At 45.6% G+C, this 15,873-nt stretch overlaps 1 protein-coding gene across 1 annotated transcript in view; it reads right to left on the bottom strand.

The window, feature by feature from the left end:
- The window catches only part of EPHA1 (EPH receptor A1), a 35,088-nt gene extending 26,084 nt beyond the window's left edge, over window positions 1-9,004 (bottom strand). The window contains exons 1-2 of the mRNA XM_052794563.1: window positions 8,725-9,004; window positions 5,424-5,491 (exon numbers count right to left, since the gene is read on the bottom strand). Of these exons, the coding sequence (XP_052650523.1) occupies window positions 5,424-5,491; window positions 8,725-8,791 (135 nt within the window). The 5' untranslated portion in view covers window positions 8,792-9,004. The remainder of the gene's footprint in view (window positions 1-5,423; window positions 5,492-8,724) is intronic.
- Between the last annotated feature and the right edge of the window lie 6,869 nt (window positions 9,005-15,873).

Raw genomic sequence — 15,873 nt, 5'->3', positions numbered from 1 at the left:
CAGCGGTGGTGATGAATGTCATGGTTGTATCGCAACTCTGCTCACAACATGGTCTTTTCTGCCCTTCGGGTCACAACACAGCGCACCAGCCGAGATTGCTCCTTGGGTCTGTGGCAGTGACTTCATCCGAGGCTACCTGGTTGGTGGCTCATGCGATCTGGTCTACAGTACACCTATTAATTTACACTTTACTTCCTCTCAGCTCACTTTTTTTACTCGCCCCTCTCACCCCTCTGAGTAAAGTAAAGTATACCTGGATATGCATAGCATTTTTTTTTTCCTTCCCTCCCAAATCCACACAAAATAACTAATTTTCACTTAACAGAATAGCATCAACAAGTATCTCCACCAGTCTGCATATCAACAGCAGCACCAGGGCATGTCAGGACATGACCCTGAAGCCAGAGCTGTTCCCATTTCCAGTTAGTTGTTGACTTTACTAAGCGTTTGTCCCTAATTTCTACACAGATCCTGTTCGCTTGGAAGAGCTAATCCTCTATGCCTGATACTTAAGCTGAGAGCAGCCTGAGGTATATACTGCTACTTTATTCCAGGTTCAGAGGTGATTACATCCATTTGAGTTAGATCTTGAAGCACATGCATTGTCAACAGTTGTGGGAAGAGGTGCACATAATAGCATTTCTGATAATTATTGTTCACACCACCTTTGGATGCTACAAAAAGGTGACTGGCTGAGACTTGTTCCAGTCAGTAAGATACCAAGAAGTCTGATTAAGTGAACTACCCAGGTTTAATGAAATAGGAGTGCTGTGCTGGAATCACTTGCAGGTTGAGGGCTGGGTGGCCCACAACACTATCATCTCCTTCACGACCAGGCCTATCTGTCTGAGCAGAAGTGGTGGAAACAGAAACCAGTCATCAGCTGTTATTACCATCTGGGACCTCTCAGTCTGGTGGAACGCAGCCTCGCCTTGCTAGAACCTGAAGGCATATAAACATTATCATGTGGTCACTGATATAAAAGTTGCTGACAGGTCACAAGTACTTGATCTAGCCTATCACCTAAAGAAAATAATTAGGCAATGTAGAATTTGTACCATGCCTGGGATTTAATAGGAAAATAACAGCATAAAAAAAAAAACAAAAACTGACCACTGGTTTACTGAAATTGCATTCACATAGCTTTTGCAGCTGCTGTGTTCATAATCAGACCTCCTGTGAAACACGGGGTGCAGAACTGCACAAGAATTACATCATTTCCAAAGTTTTTCAAGTGTTTTTGGAGCCACAATAGTTGCAGTTAGTGGCTATTTATGAACAGCCTCCAGGATACATTAGGTCACTGGGATTAAATGCACATCCTTAGTCCTGTGTGAAGGTAGACTTTGGAAGACATGAGCAGATCAGGTGCCACGCACACCAGGAGATGTGGTAGAAAGTTTGAAACTGATCGCAACACTTTGAAGTATGTGTGGAAGCAAGCAAGTGTATGAAATAGGCAGAAAAAAAGCTACGTCCTCCACTTCACCATGCACAGGAGATTGAGAATGATGGCAGCCTAGAAAGGAGACTAAGAAAATCATCTGGAAGCTTTAATAATACTATGATCCATGCAGGAATATAATTTGGGAAAAATAAGCTCCATACACCAGCTACCAGTTGAGAACCGAGCATTGCTGAACCTTAAATATGTAATAAATATGACAATTTGGCAATTAGTGGCCGCAGCAGAGTCATGTGATTTCTGAAATAACAGATATCCGATTTAAAAACGAAGTTACTGTGAAAAAGGACTCTTACAAGCAAAGGCAGCTGTAGAACTGGTGAAAGCATGGCTCCCAAGAAAACATGCCAGCTAAAAAAGAACAAAAGTGTCTTTAATTTACAATCCATTTGACAGCATAGAGACAGAAAGTCATATCGAGAGGCCCAGTATGCAGCATCATAAAGTACAAATGGCTAGGAATAAAGTAGTCACATATACTCATGCAGGTATGACTGGATTATGCAAATACTATTCACATAGACAAAAAAGAAATTGGAAATAGTGGACAAAAGGAAAGTTTCAAGATAGGGCCACAAGCTGGGGGTGAAATAATCGTAGCAACTAAAGACAAATATCGGATTGCCCAATATGTTGTATCATAGGCCTACATAAACCGATGCAGAAAATCCACAGGAATAGATATTACAGAGTTCAAAAATTAAATCAGGTAAAACTGGAAGGACCTTTTGTGCCTGGGCTAAAAAACTCAACGAACAAACAATGCAGAACTATCACCTAAACACAGAAAGATTTAGGTGGGAAGGGACCTTTGGGTCTCTACTCTAAGCCCCTGCTCACACAAGGCTAACTTCAAAGCCAGGTTGGGTTGCTTAGGGCCTTGTCTATTAAAAGCAAAATGCAAGAGGATAACATGACTCCTCATCACCATCAGTTCAAAGCTGATGCAATTTTGAAAGCAAAACAGAGATAAGTAACTTTTTATACTGTTACTTTACAAGCTGCCAAGAAGCAATGCTGCTATGCCCGGTAACTGAATTTGTTCATGATAGGATTTGAGAAGTCTTTTTTGGACAGTTTCAGTGACTTCTGAAATCAGTTCAGGTAGCCAGGCTGTTTGTGCAGCGTGGGGAGCCTTAAAAAAATGTCAAAGCAAGTAAATTCCGGACTCCTGACACCTTCAAAGTGATCATCGTTAGCTCTCTAACACATGTTAAAAGACGGGAATCTAGCACTAGTACTGTAATACACTTCCCCATGCCCAGCTGGTATTGCTGTCTCAAAACTTCAAAGACAAAAAATTTGTCAGATGATGAGGGGGTGGGGGTGGTAAGGTAGATAAGAAAGTGGTTATAGGAACTACAGTCTGCCTTTTCAAGGGCGTAGTTTCCAATGGTAGCGTAAAATGAATGAAACCCTTTCTAAACAGCTACTACAAAGCAAGCTAGCACAAATCTTTTAGCAAACAAACTTCTAGGAACACTTTATTTAAAGTATAGACACTTTCGCTTGAAGACTACCTTTAAGCTTAGGCAAGATTTCACCGCCAGTTAAGGTACTGTAGAAGTCCAGAAAAATGACCCATGCTGTCCAAAACTGACTGGCACACAGCTCGGTGTTCTTAGGCTGAGCGTGTGTTAACAGAAGCATTGTCTAGACTGGATGCAGACCAGGTCTGTCTGTGAAACAATCACACATGGCAAGCCACTTCATCCATCGTCATTCGCTAAAAGTGAGGAGAAAAAGGTATAATTCTGCCTCCACAGAATTATCCAGCCTCTTCTGGGCCATGCCTCAGAGACCTCGTCTGTATAAAGCATGAAAATTCCTCACAACAAATTCCTCCTCTGTGTGATAAGCGTACTGACACAAATCCAGCTCACAGGTGGGAGATCTCTGGCGTCTGAGGTTAGGTACAAGTAGCAGTGTTACTTGAAATATGCCCTTCAACTCTGTATGCAATACAGCTCAGATGTTTCCGGCCTGTTACTAATCAAGCTAGTCAGACTATTCAGTATTAATCGTTGCCCTTTTATGTCAAAAAATGTTCTGAATTAATCTCAGTTCTCTTTCAAACATATTTACTCCTTCATTTTGGAAGAATGGTTTCAGAAACAGTTGTTCAAAGGTCTGATTCCAAGAGAATTGCACATTGTTCCCTTTTTGCTTGTGGCAGTTTGTCAGCCTTCCACCTAACAGTTATTGGGAAATGATGTAATTAGACAAATCCCTGCAAAAGAGTTGCTCATCAGAAGTCAGTCAATCTGTTCTTCATCCTCTGTTAGTTCATCAGTCATCAGCATCCTGATCTATTAGCTCAGATTGATCTCAGGCCATGTTTTCCAGCATCTTCTACAATTCCCGGTTACAACTACTATATTTTAAATATAAGTATTTTAAAAAGCAGGTATCGCACAAGCAGAAGGGCGTGCCAACTCCTAGCACTGCTGTGAACCTACTGTGCAAAAAGTCAGATGTTCTGTAACAAAGGTTTTGTCTTCTTTCTATCAGATTATTTTTAGAATGCACTTTTCAGTGTTTTTTTCCAATCTCTTCAAGAGGCTGACTTCATCCTGAACATGCCTGGAGCCTAGTATTGGGTTAAAATTACCACACAGACAGTTGGGCACAACAAAAGGAACAATGGGCAAAACATGATCTACATGTATGTCTCACTAGGGCACCTCTTTTGAGTAGGGTATAATAATAATAATAGTAATAACTAAACCAGCTGTACTAATGAAACAAATGCAGTTAGGCCAGTACAGGAGAACCTCACTGTCTGGCTCTAGGTCACCCAGCAAGGCTACCAGGAGGAGGAGGAGGAGGCTGGGGTGAATTTAAACCAGCCACAGCACATTACAGAGGAAAGTTATGAAAATGAGTTAGGAACAGGCTGAACGCAAGTCTACTTTAAAAGCAGCAAGGGTAAAGACTCTTATTCCACAGGAGAGCTTGGAGTTTGCTAGAAAGATAAGAGCATGGATGAGGAACTGGAACCATGTATTAACATACATCCTTCTAATTACTGCCGCGTAGTCCCTGAATTCCCTTTTCTTTGTGCCTTCCCTCCACCACTCCCACAGTCCTGCTGTTACAAAAGAAACCATCTTCGGTAACGTCGGTTGTGACGCTAGAGGGGCTGCTCAACTGTACTGCATACAAAATAGCTGTACTTGTACAAAAATAGCTGAGAGCTCAGCTGTCTTTTGGGGTCCAATTTTGCAGTGGTTTCATAAGTAGATTTTGAAGCACTTCCATCAACTCAGTTTTACAGTTGTGAAACAAAGGGAAATGCCACTCTCATCAGCTGTGTGGGCCAAACATAGGATTAGGGCTGGGTATAATGTCCTAGAACCTTGCAGCCCACCTGGTAGGCCAGATTGCTGGCCCATGAGTTAACAGTTGTTTCTTCAGTCAGCTGCTGAGTTAAAAAATGTGTAACTGAATCATTCAGTTTAGTACTCAAGAGGAAAAAAGGCAGAACAACCTTAAACAGACAAAGATTCTAAATTCTTGAGAGACTGGAGACAGAAATACTTCTGCCATGGCAATTTGCCTGGAAAAGGAGACATAAAATGTATTTGTACCATGTTAGAATGAAAAACTGGGCGATGATTTTATTTTTTTCCTTTTTCTCCATTAAGTTTTATTACTTCATGGAAACAATATATTTCAAGGACATGTTTAATCACTGAGAGCTACTGGAAGCCAACAGGCATCAGAAGAACTACTGGAAGTCAATGATGCATCACTCCCCAAACAGCTGGCTAGTGGGTGAGGCTGCAGAGGTGAAGGGGATGCAAGGGAGAGAGACTTACAAAGCATACAATGTCCAGGAGAGGGTGGAGCTGCAGAAGCCCGATTTTGGGAGGCAGGGTGAGATTTCAATTTGGATTATGCTTTTCCATCATTTAGTACTCCCAGTGGCTCCCCTTCCCTGAATGTGTGTACTCACCCCTACTTCTGGAGGGTCTGGAAGCCAGCCCAGTTCACCCTGCGCAGTGCTTGTGTCGAGCAAATCCACTGAAAACCAGAAGAAGGAGGAAAAAACAAAACAAAACAAACAACTCAGTGACCCAATCCATACGGCCCATGGAATGGCTTCATCCTCATTTTGCCACAGAAGGCAAAGCCTGCACTGCCCCTCTCAACCCCATAACCTTTGTGACCTTTCATCTCCAAAAAGCATGGCTAGAGGAAGGATGGGAAGATACAAGACAGTGCAGCTAGTCAGGAGTTAAAAGGTTTTCCTCATACATGAGACCCTCTCCCCTTCCACCCTCCTCTCAAGTCATACCCACACACATCCAAAAAATGCAACCCTGTCAAATTTTTCCGCTTCCTAAAGCTGTCCCAAAATGGGAGCAGGAGGCTGAAGCCTATCGAAACGGGAACCCAGCATTAGCAGCTGAACACATCTTTCCTCCAAATAGGAAGGCAGCAGACAAAATGGATGAAGAAGCAGGCAATCACATAAATTACCAAACACAAAAGATCAATCAGTGTCACCCAGAGGTACTATGTGGTGCTTGAAACTCAGTGGGAAAGTACAGAGGCAGCGTGAAGTTGCAGAAGGGACTTTCCACTGTCGTGGTACCCAAAAGCCATGAGATGCATCAGTTGTTCAAGCTGCTGAGCCCTCTCCCTCTGACCCAGGCTGTCCACCGGCTGATGGTGGCCTAAAAATCGTTTCACTCTCTCCCCCCCGCCGACTGTTTTAGCCACGACAGCAAGAGAATAACGGCTCGCAGGCGTAGCATCGTCACCTCTTGCAGAATTGCCCTGCATGGCTGCGTTAAGCCTTGGCTCCTGGAGTCATGTGACAAAGGAGAAAATCAGTGGTGTGTTCATTTTTAGCTCTCGAAGAAATCTGAAAATGTGATCAGAGTTTGCCCTCGAGTCCTGATCTGAAGAGAAGTTAAAAGTGTATCACTTCGTAGGCAAACAGGGAGAAGAGAGAGGAGGAGTTGGAATAAATCGTACTGCTGGATGTGCAGCTTCATGCCTGCCTTTGGGTCTGCCGGTGCTGCCAGAACAGACTACTGGTTTCAGTGCACCTATCGCAGCCCCAGCTTGGCAACGCAGGAAACAGGAAAAATTCCCTGGATTCCCTTTTAGATTCCTATGGGAGTATTCAGAGGGGTCATTTCTAAATGACTCAGAAAAGAATTTGGGGGTGAAAGGTAGGAGGGGGGAAATATTTAAATGGCATTTAAATAACCAGATTTCCTCCCCCTCATCTGACTGCCTTACAAATACTGCCTGCCAACTCTAAGTAATAGAGTGTAAAGTGCAGATCAGCAAGAGTCCTGTGGAATGAGGAAGCAGGCTGTGGGCCCAGAGTCAGAGATAAGAGGGATTGCACTGCTGTTCTCACCTCTGAAGCACCCTTTCAGGATTGGGAGAAGGGAAAAGCAGGAATCCAGGTTTTGCAAGTTCGCAGCGTTCACAGCATGGTCATACGGCAAAACCTTCCTAGCCACAGACTCCCCGTCCAGACAAGGCTCCTCACCCGCTTCCCTTCTGCTCTCAATCTCTCTATTTGAGATACTGTTCTCGTGGTGTTGTCTCCAAAAACTCCCAGGGTGAGGTAGCCTGTCCTTCCAGAACCGTCACCCAGATACTATCTATCCCACGCACTTCAGGCCTGAAGCAGTGATGTGCAAGTGAGAGGGGCTGCATGGCAAGTTCTAGCAGAGCAAGGGAAAAGAAACTCAGAAGCAGCCGGGACGGGAACCTTGCAGAGCCCGTGCGCCATGCCGCTGCACCGCCAGCGGCAGCTCCTTCACCTGCCCAGTGCCCACTGGAGGGGACGAAGTCCATTCTCAAGAAGTACCTCTCAAAGTGAACGCCACAACTGGGATTCTCCAAGGAAAGGGAGAATGAGTCAGCAAGACTACAAGAGCGCAGGGAATACGAGTACTCGGGGGCTACGAGCGCTTTGGTCGACAGGCTCGCTGCTAGGACTCTCACGTGGCTGTCCAGCCACATGGGAGGAGGTCTCCCCCAAAAGAAGAAAGACTTCAGGTAAGAGAGGACGCCGGGGAAATGAGCTGTTCCCCGATAGACACATTAAGGAAGAGTGGATCACAGACACAGCCTAAATGAGATGGCTGAGATAAGGGAGAAGCTGGCAGAGAAGTCCCCGAGTGTTACTGCCAACTACTGGTCACACACCTTAGAAACCAGAGCCTGTGTAGCGCTACCTTATATCACTTCTCACCTAGACCGGCCTTCTCCACAATGTCTGCTAGCTGCATCCACGTAGCTGGATCCTCAGTACAAACGTGCTTGTCAAGAACGCTTTAAAAGAGCACTCGGCACTCGCAGAGTCTGAGACGAGCCCATGGCTGAACTGCCAGTTATGACTAAGTCCTCTCCATCGAGAGCCTGGAGCAGCAAAGGAGAAGGCTGTCCTTGGGACAGAAAAGCCCCAACACCTCTCGCCGTGCAAAACAGAGACTAGAAGTCTCTGGCAGGAATTAACTGCAGGAGGAGGTAGGGAAGAGAACAGACATTTACTCTTCCTCACCTCTCTGTTAAAAATTCCCATTCCTCAGATGTTTCATAACCACCGTGCAACTGCCAAGATGGAAGCAAAAAAAAAAAAGATCACTACATCTAATAAAAGGGCCTAAGTGGAACAGAGAAGGGAAGCGAGGGAGTCTCAAGAGCTGGAAGAGGCAGTTGCGAAGCCCAGCTCTACCTTCCAACGCTGGGGTGGGTGAAAGAGACTGTTTCACCTTCCAAGCCTCCGAAAAAATGACTGTCCTCTTGCTCACAAGGGTTAACTCCCAAGAGGGCTTCCTGAGGAAACTGCGGGGGTGTTGGCGGGGGGGGGGGGTGGGGGGGAACTTTCTGAGTTTAAACTTGTTATCTGCAACTCTTGTGTTTAAGTTTAAACGGAGTTTAAACTTGTGTGTTTAAACTTGTTATCTGCGTTTAAGGCAAACAGAGGCAGAATTCTCTTGGATCACTGGATATGCAGAGCCGCTTGTGCTTCCCCTGGGAGGGGGAGAACAGACCTGGGCTCACTCCAGCCCGGCGCCAAGACTCGGACGGGCTTCGCTCCTGCCCCTCGCCCTCCCCAGACACCCCAGTCCCTTCCCCAGCTCCCGCCGGGCGGGCTGCGGCGTCCCCGGGGCCCCACGCGTGTCGGGCAGGCCCCGTTCCCAGCCCCTCGGGGGGGTCCCTGGCTGCCTGCCCGCCCCGACCCGCCCCTCCACGGCCGAGGGCGCAGCGGGTCCCACGCTTACCTTCTTTCCCCGGCACCTCGGGGGGAAGGAGAGCCCAGAAGAGAAGCAGCCCGAGGGAGAGCTCCATTCCGCCGCTCCAGCTCCTCAGCCCCACGCCGGCTGGAGAGGGGGGCTGGCTCCCAGCCCCTGCCCGCTCGCCCGCCTCAGGCCTCCGAGCCTCGGCCCCCGCTCGCCGGGCATGAAGCTCCGCCGCAGCCTCCGGACGGGAGCGCACACATTGCACAACGTCCCCGCCTGGCCCACAGTTATGATGAAAGATCAAGGCGAGTGGGTGGAGAAGCCTTACTGCCTTTACCTGTTTTAAAGGGGCTGGTCACAGACTTCCCATCTGGCAGGCAAATAAACCCACCTTCAAGGCAGCCACCTTTTTCCTGGGAGCCTCCCTCCACCTTTGCTCCAGTCCCGTAAGAGGCTCCCGGTTGCCACCTCCCGGCCAGCCCTCGCCACCGTCCCCGCTCTTGCTCCGCCGCCGGCCCCGGGGCTTGCCGCGGGACGGAGTGCCGGCTCGGCGGGGAGCCTGGTCAGGGCTGGCCCCCGTGTGTCCCCCCCGCCCCGAGGCTCACCGGTAACTTTCAGGGGTGGGAAGAGCCCAGGCGCTGCGTTAGAGGCTGCTCGGTCCCCTGCGCTCTGGGATGAGGTGGCTAAAACCTCCGAGCCGTCCTCGCAGCAGCTCCTTGGGGAATCCGGCCGGACTCAGCGGCGGCGGCCCGTGTCGCTCCCCAGGCTGCGACAGCAAGTCACAGAGCGGTAGCCGTGCCGCTTTGTCCGGCAGAATTACTGTTTTCCGTCTAGTAAGCTCCTCGGCATCGGTGGAAGGTGCCCGCTTTTCAGTTTAAAAAGTCACGGGAGGGGAACTGAGCCAGAAGGATTCATTCTCTGTGCAGGAAGACCTCATGGGACTTTTAGTTTCCTTCCTGAGGGACACAAACGTGAAAGAACTTGCTTTTGCTGCGCCTCTTCTGCCATTCATCAAGGGTGTTACTCCCACCCGTACACAGCGGTTACACCCCTCCCCATAACGTACAGATGGCATTATTCCTCCACCTGCTGTAAGGCTGCATTCCTCCTGCTCTCTTCCTCCTCCCCAAGGAAGGCTAAAGAAAGGACTTTGTCAGGGTGCCTAGAGAAGCTGGGGGATCGCCATCCTTGGAGATGTTCCAGACTCGCCAGGAGACAGCCGTGGGCAACTCACCTACCTCTGGAGTCAGCCCTGCTGTCAGCAGGGGTTGGGACTACAGACCTCCCGAGGTCCCTTGCATCCAAATCTTTCAGTGAGTTCTGTGATTCTCCATCCATACATCTTGAAAACCAAAATCTATCCCAAGAACTTTGAACACAGGCACGAGAAATCTGTGAACAAATGGTTAAAATACTAAGCTTTAAATTTTACATAGCACATGAAGTAAAAGTTCCCAGTACAAATAATTCAAATGTTAGTGTCGTTCAGAGTAGTTATATCTTAAATTTATTCCAGTTTAATCCTGTCTAAAGTGCTCTTTCTCAGTCTACGGTGCTAAGTCTCAAATTTTTATGCTCACCTTTCCTCTACATTTGAATGACTCCCGTTACAGCACCAGTATAAGTTTTTCTCGTCTGCGTCCCATACCTTGAATTTGCACTAGTGGAATGTATCCATTTCAGTCTTCATTTGTACAATACTGTGCCTTTTTCAGTCTATGATGTAGCAGTGGGGCAGATGGACCAACGGCTGACTTCTCCTTTCTGATGGGACAACATAGGTGAGGCCTACAGACACATGAAATGGGAAAGAACCATCTGCAACTGGAGGGTAAAGCTCTAGGGCAGCTCAGCAGCTCATATCCTTCCTAAGGGAAAAAAAAAAATTAGTGTTGCAGCCTTACATTCAGTTCCTCAGGGCTACCCGAGTTTGCATCTGCAGAATCTCAGAAGTGCCAAAGCTCTGGGGTGCAGAAGCTGGGGATGCTCTGTTTCATTAGTGGGCAGATACTCAGGACATTTGACCTAAGCTATTTGGAATTGGCAGGAACAGATTTACTAGGGCTTATTGGAGAAGATGGCCTAAAAAAGATTTACTTTCTTTTTCTCCCCCTTGTAGTGTTGGCTGATGGGGGTCGGAAGTTGGGGTATTCCAGATGACGGTGGTCAGAAATCATATGTACCGCTTTGTTATTTTGTAGATTGGAGTTCACCTACTGCAGCTCCCAGTCAGAATGGTAGTCACACAAAATACCATCTAATGTTACAGCAAGATGAAGATCTGCAGCAAATGTGTAAACAAGTAGAAGCACAAAAAAGTAGAAACCCCAAATGCCTGGAACTTTACTGATATCTATAAAAGCTCTGCTGCATTGCTTTGCCATGTGTCCGCTGCACCAAAATGCAGATCCAAAGGGAAAAAGAGGGAATCTACACAGAGGCTGTACTCAGTACAGTGGAGCACTACATGTGAATTATTCATACAACTCTGCTGAGTATTTCATTGACAGGATCCTTTTGCTTGTGCATCACAAGATTGGATTCTGTCTTTGTAAACTGTCAGACAAAACTAATTCCCTGAGTGTCTAGTGCAAAAAAAAAAACCCAACCAAACAAACCTGAAATAACTTAATTTCAAAAAATCTTTATCTTTACAATCATATTCTATGATTCTGTGATTTACACCTCCACAACCTTTTCACTGTGATGTTTTCCCAGTAAGCTTCTCATCTCCGGCACGCTTTTTGATGCTAAGAAGATAACTGCATCTTTTAAATTCACTCTCAGCGTGTCTTTGGGCTGAATCTCATCCTGTGTTTTTCTAGACCCTCTGAGTATTTCTGAATCACAGGGCATATGTTTTCCTTCCATTTCCCAGTATCCTGTTTTGTGTATCGGTGAGATTAGGTATCTAGCTGCAAAACATCACTACACAACACACCTGGGCTTTCCTCCTACAGATATGTGGGCTTGTGGTGAGGGAAGTGAGGAGGAATGGTATGCACCAGGTCTTGCCTTGATGTACTGTTGGGACAGTCAAAGGGCACTCCCAATCTGAGTTGGGACGTGCTTCTTTTGAACTGCAGTTCAGACAGAACTCTTTCATATGTTTCTTATAAATTTTTTACTGCGGTTGCTGCTCCTCACATTTTAGAAAGAGCTATGAGTTTCACCATTGTGCTGTTAAATGTCCTTCTAGATGATGAACGAAACTGAACCTAGAAACAATCTCTGGAGTTCCTCACTTGATATTACTTCCCAAACTATCAAAGCATCCCTTGGGTATTGATAACTTGAATCTGTGCATCTTGAACTGGCTTTCAGTAAGGTGTTATAGTAACATAGGTGTATAGGGCTCCCGGGGTCCCCGTCACATTCTGCAACAAACCCCGCTTCAGTCTAAAGGAGGAACTTGCCCTTGTTCTGTGGCCTCTGATTCACTCCTTTTATCCACTATCGCTACAACTCTAAGAAAAATCCATGACCGCTCTGTAGAGCATAGGGGACGCTCTGTTTTGATGTTTCATTCCCTGTAGAGAATTCGTGCTCTCTCTCTCTCTTACTCTCACCTCCGTGAATATGTTTAATATTCCAGTGTTTTCTTTTTTATCTTGGAAAGTTTTCTGGCTCTACTCCACCAGCAATTATCTTAGAATATTTCAAACAACTGACTTCAGTCAGTCTTTCTGCAGAAAATAGACTCCTACCATCTAGTGGTTTAAGCTGTTAAATTAGTTTTTTACATGGACTTTTTTTATTCAGACTCAAACTTTATTTTAAACTCCTACAAAGGAGCACAAGTGACTCCTCTTGATCACAAAGTGGTCACCCCTAGTTTAGGGACTTGAGGACTTGACTGCACAAGTAGTTAAGCTGGTTATCTTTCTCCCCTGAGGAGAAGAACAAGGGCAAGGGAACGAATGGAGCTGATAGAGATAGGGTGTAGATCTAGAGTTTCATTCCCAGTAGAAGCAGGGGACACTCCCTCACTCTTCCTCATGTATCCAGAGAGAAACACCCTTGGAGATGTGCAGGATTCACCTGACCAAGGCCCTGAGCAACCTGACACAGCTTTAGCATTAACCCTGCTGTGAGTAGGTATTTGGGCTAAAGACCTCCAGTAGTCCCTTCCCATCTTAAGCTTTTTTCTGATTCTGTTCATCACCGGTAGATGAACAACCATGTCTTCTTGCCACCAGGAATGTAGACAGCTCCTTACCTGGGCTCCAGTCAAAACAAGAGGGCAGCTGCCCGTATGTATTCTCCACCGAACAGAGATGGTATACCAGTGGGAAGGACACGGACATGGACAAGAAGTCCAGTATCCCTGCATAAAACTCCACTTACTTGTTCATCAGCAACATACTCATAGGTGTTTCTCTACCTACTGATGCTCTGGCTGGACACCTAATGAGGCACAGAAGCGTTATTTCCACTGTTGGCTGAACTGCAAGCTTTCTGGCTTTTGTCTCTTGATAAGTGATCCTGCACGTGGTCTGCCATGCTCTTATCAGGCTTGCAAAACAGGAGTAAATTAAATTATTGTACCATCCTGAAAATGAGGACGAGGGGCTTTCTTTTCCCCAGAAATTACCTGAGAAAATTCTCTTGCCTTCATATCCCGGTTCTGCTCCCTGTGGTGGCCCAGTGGGTGAAGAGCCCGAGAGGTCCCAGCTGCCTCAAGGTGCTGTGGCAGGAGCAGAGAGCAGCCCATGCCACCCATCAGGACCACGTGTAGTTTAAGGGTGTTGCCATCAGTTTTGTCTGGTGATGGCTGGGATTTTGTTTCTTTCCACGTTAACACTTTTGGTCAACAGTGAAGCCATTAGAGACTGAGGAACCTATTGCAAAAAGAAGAAAAATGTAAGCAAAACAGGGCTTTGCTTATGTTAAGATGCAACATTTTGGATAGACAAGTAGAAAGCAATGCAAACCCAGCCATAATATAATCTGATTCACATTCCCATTCATAAAAATGCCCTAAGTGGTACAAGTCTGGGTCACAAGAGTTATTTTCTAATAGATGTTATAGCACATTATATACTTATAAGTCCAAAAAGTGCAGTTCTACACTTACCACTCTTCTTCTTCGAGAGCATATTCTTCCTGGGCACATGTAAAGATATTTATTTATCTTGGTGGCATTAAGTTTTCACTTTTTTATTACTTCTATTACTGACCTCAGGTAGAAAAAAGAAAAAAAAAAAAGCAAGAAGGATTCAATTTCTCCTTGAGCATTACTAACACAACAGCATAAAATTTGACCCAGAGAAATGTGATTTCTAGTAGAGATGCTCGTGACTTCTTCAACTAGGTTGTAGAAAAATAGGATTATAATATTTTTAGTAATTGAATCACAGCTCAAAATATAGCAATAGTAGTCTCTGCATGACAAATACATTCCTCTCTGTAATTTTCTGTTCTTTCCCACTCTTGAATTAATTATGCTTAAGTGTGAAAATACCTCACCAACATTGAAAAAAATCATTAACATTAATAAAATGTAGGAAGCAGCCATATTGCTCGTCCCTTTGATAGTGTGATTGTAAATTTCTTTTTTCTACACTGACAGCTGAATGTGTGAGTTAATCAATCTTTTAATTTCTGGGGGTTTTAATAGAAATTTTAAAGCTTTTATGTCTGTCTCAAATCTGCGGTTATTTTTGTGGTCCTCTTCTTGACAAATTACAGTTGCCTCCATGATCTAAACACTATAAGCTTGCCCTCATTTCTTGCTGTTGTAGCTTAGTCTTGGTGTTGTAGTGTTGCTGTCCTGTGCAGAAATGAAATAGTTGCCCCTGCTCACTGCATTAACAACCTATGTTCATCCTGAGTGGTTTCAAAGTTGACATCAAGAGAGGATATTTGAAACAGACACCTTGCTGTCTTGCAGGTGGGAAGAGGGCATTGATTGTGGTAACATCTTCGCAACTCACTGTCAACTCTATTCCCAGTTCAGCTTCCCAGTTGATTTTTGAAACTTGAACTCTTAATTAAATCAAAACATGAAAACTAAAATGAATGCTGGGAGCAACTGTAGACCAAAAACACAATATAACACGACCCAGATTTTAGGAGACCTGATTTTCAGCAGTGACTAGGTTAGAGGCCATATGCTGCTGAGCCATCTGGTCTTCCCTCAGCTTTACATACCAATTTGTAGAACCAGACAGTCTTATATCTTTACATACCAATTTGTAAAACCAGACTGTCTCGTATCTTTGCACTTATGCAGGTAAAGCCAAGGGTACGCACTGGGTGGGTATTGACCTTCCCATTCTCACTTTTTCCTGGCCTTCTCGAGAAGATAACAGCGCAGCAGGATCTTTAGAGCCAAGAGCTTTAGGTTAGGGATACAATGCTGGAATTATTAATAGCACCTTCAGTCACCTTTTTGATGTGGAGATGATTGCAGAGCAAAGTGAAACTGACTCTGAAACCAAGCAGCCGACATGGAGCTTCACCTCATTCCTCAGCTCCACTTTGGTCTCCTGGTTGTTTCTTGTCCTATGTTCCTGGTTGCTTCCTGAGGCAGTCCATTAAAGGGGACTTAAGGAAAGCCTTGCACAACCACCCCGTTGGAAAATAAAAAGCTTTTAGAGTCTAGAAATTTTTGCTTCTGGGGGTGTCCTGGTTTAACCCCAGCCAGCAAGTAAGCACCACGCAGCTGCTTGATCACTTCCCCACCCCCCCCCCCGCAGCGGGATGGGGGAGAGAATCGGGGAAAAAAAAAGTAAAACTCATGGGTTGAGATAAAGACAGTTCAAAAGGACAGAAAGGAAGAAAATAATAATGGTAATGATAACATAATAATAATAAAATGACAATAATAATAAAACAATTGAAATATACAAAACAAGTGATGCACAATACAATTGCTCACCACTCACCCACCGATGCCCAGTTAGTCCCTGAGCAGCAATCTGCCCCCCCCCCCCCCCCCCCCCGGACAACTCCCCCCAGTTTATATACTGGGCATGATGTCACATGGTGTGGAATATCCCTTTGGCCAGTTTGGGTCAGCTGTCCTGGCCGTGTCCCCTCCCAACTTCTTGTGCCCCTCCAGCCTTCTTGCTGGCTGGGCATGAGAAGCTGAAAAATCCTTGACTTAGTATAAACACTACTTAGCAACAACTGAAAACATCAGTGTGTTATCAACATTCTTCTCCTACTAAACCCAAAACACAGCAC

Source organism: Harpia harpyja, chromosome 8 (genome assembly GCF_026419915.1).
Source record: "Harpia harpyja isolate bHarHar1 chromosome 8, bHarHar1 primary haplotype, whole genome shotgun sequence".
Lineage (NCBI taxonomy): Eukaryota > Metazoa > Chordata > Aves > Accipitriformes > Accipitridae > Harpia > Harpia harpyja.
The sequence above is the reverse complement of the archived record's forward strand: the minus strand, read 5'-3'. Positions and strand labels throughout refer to the sequence as shown.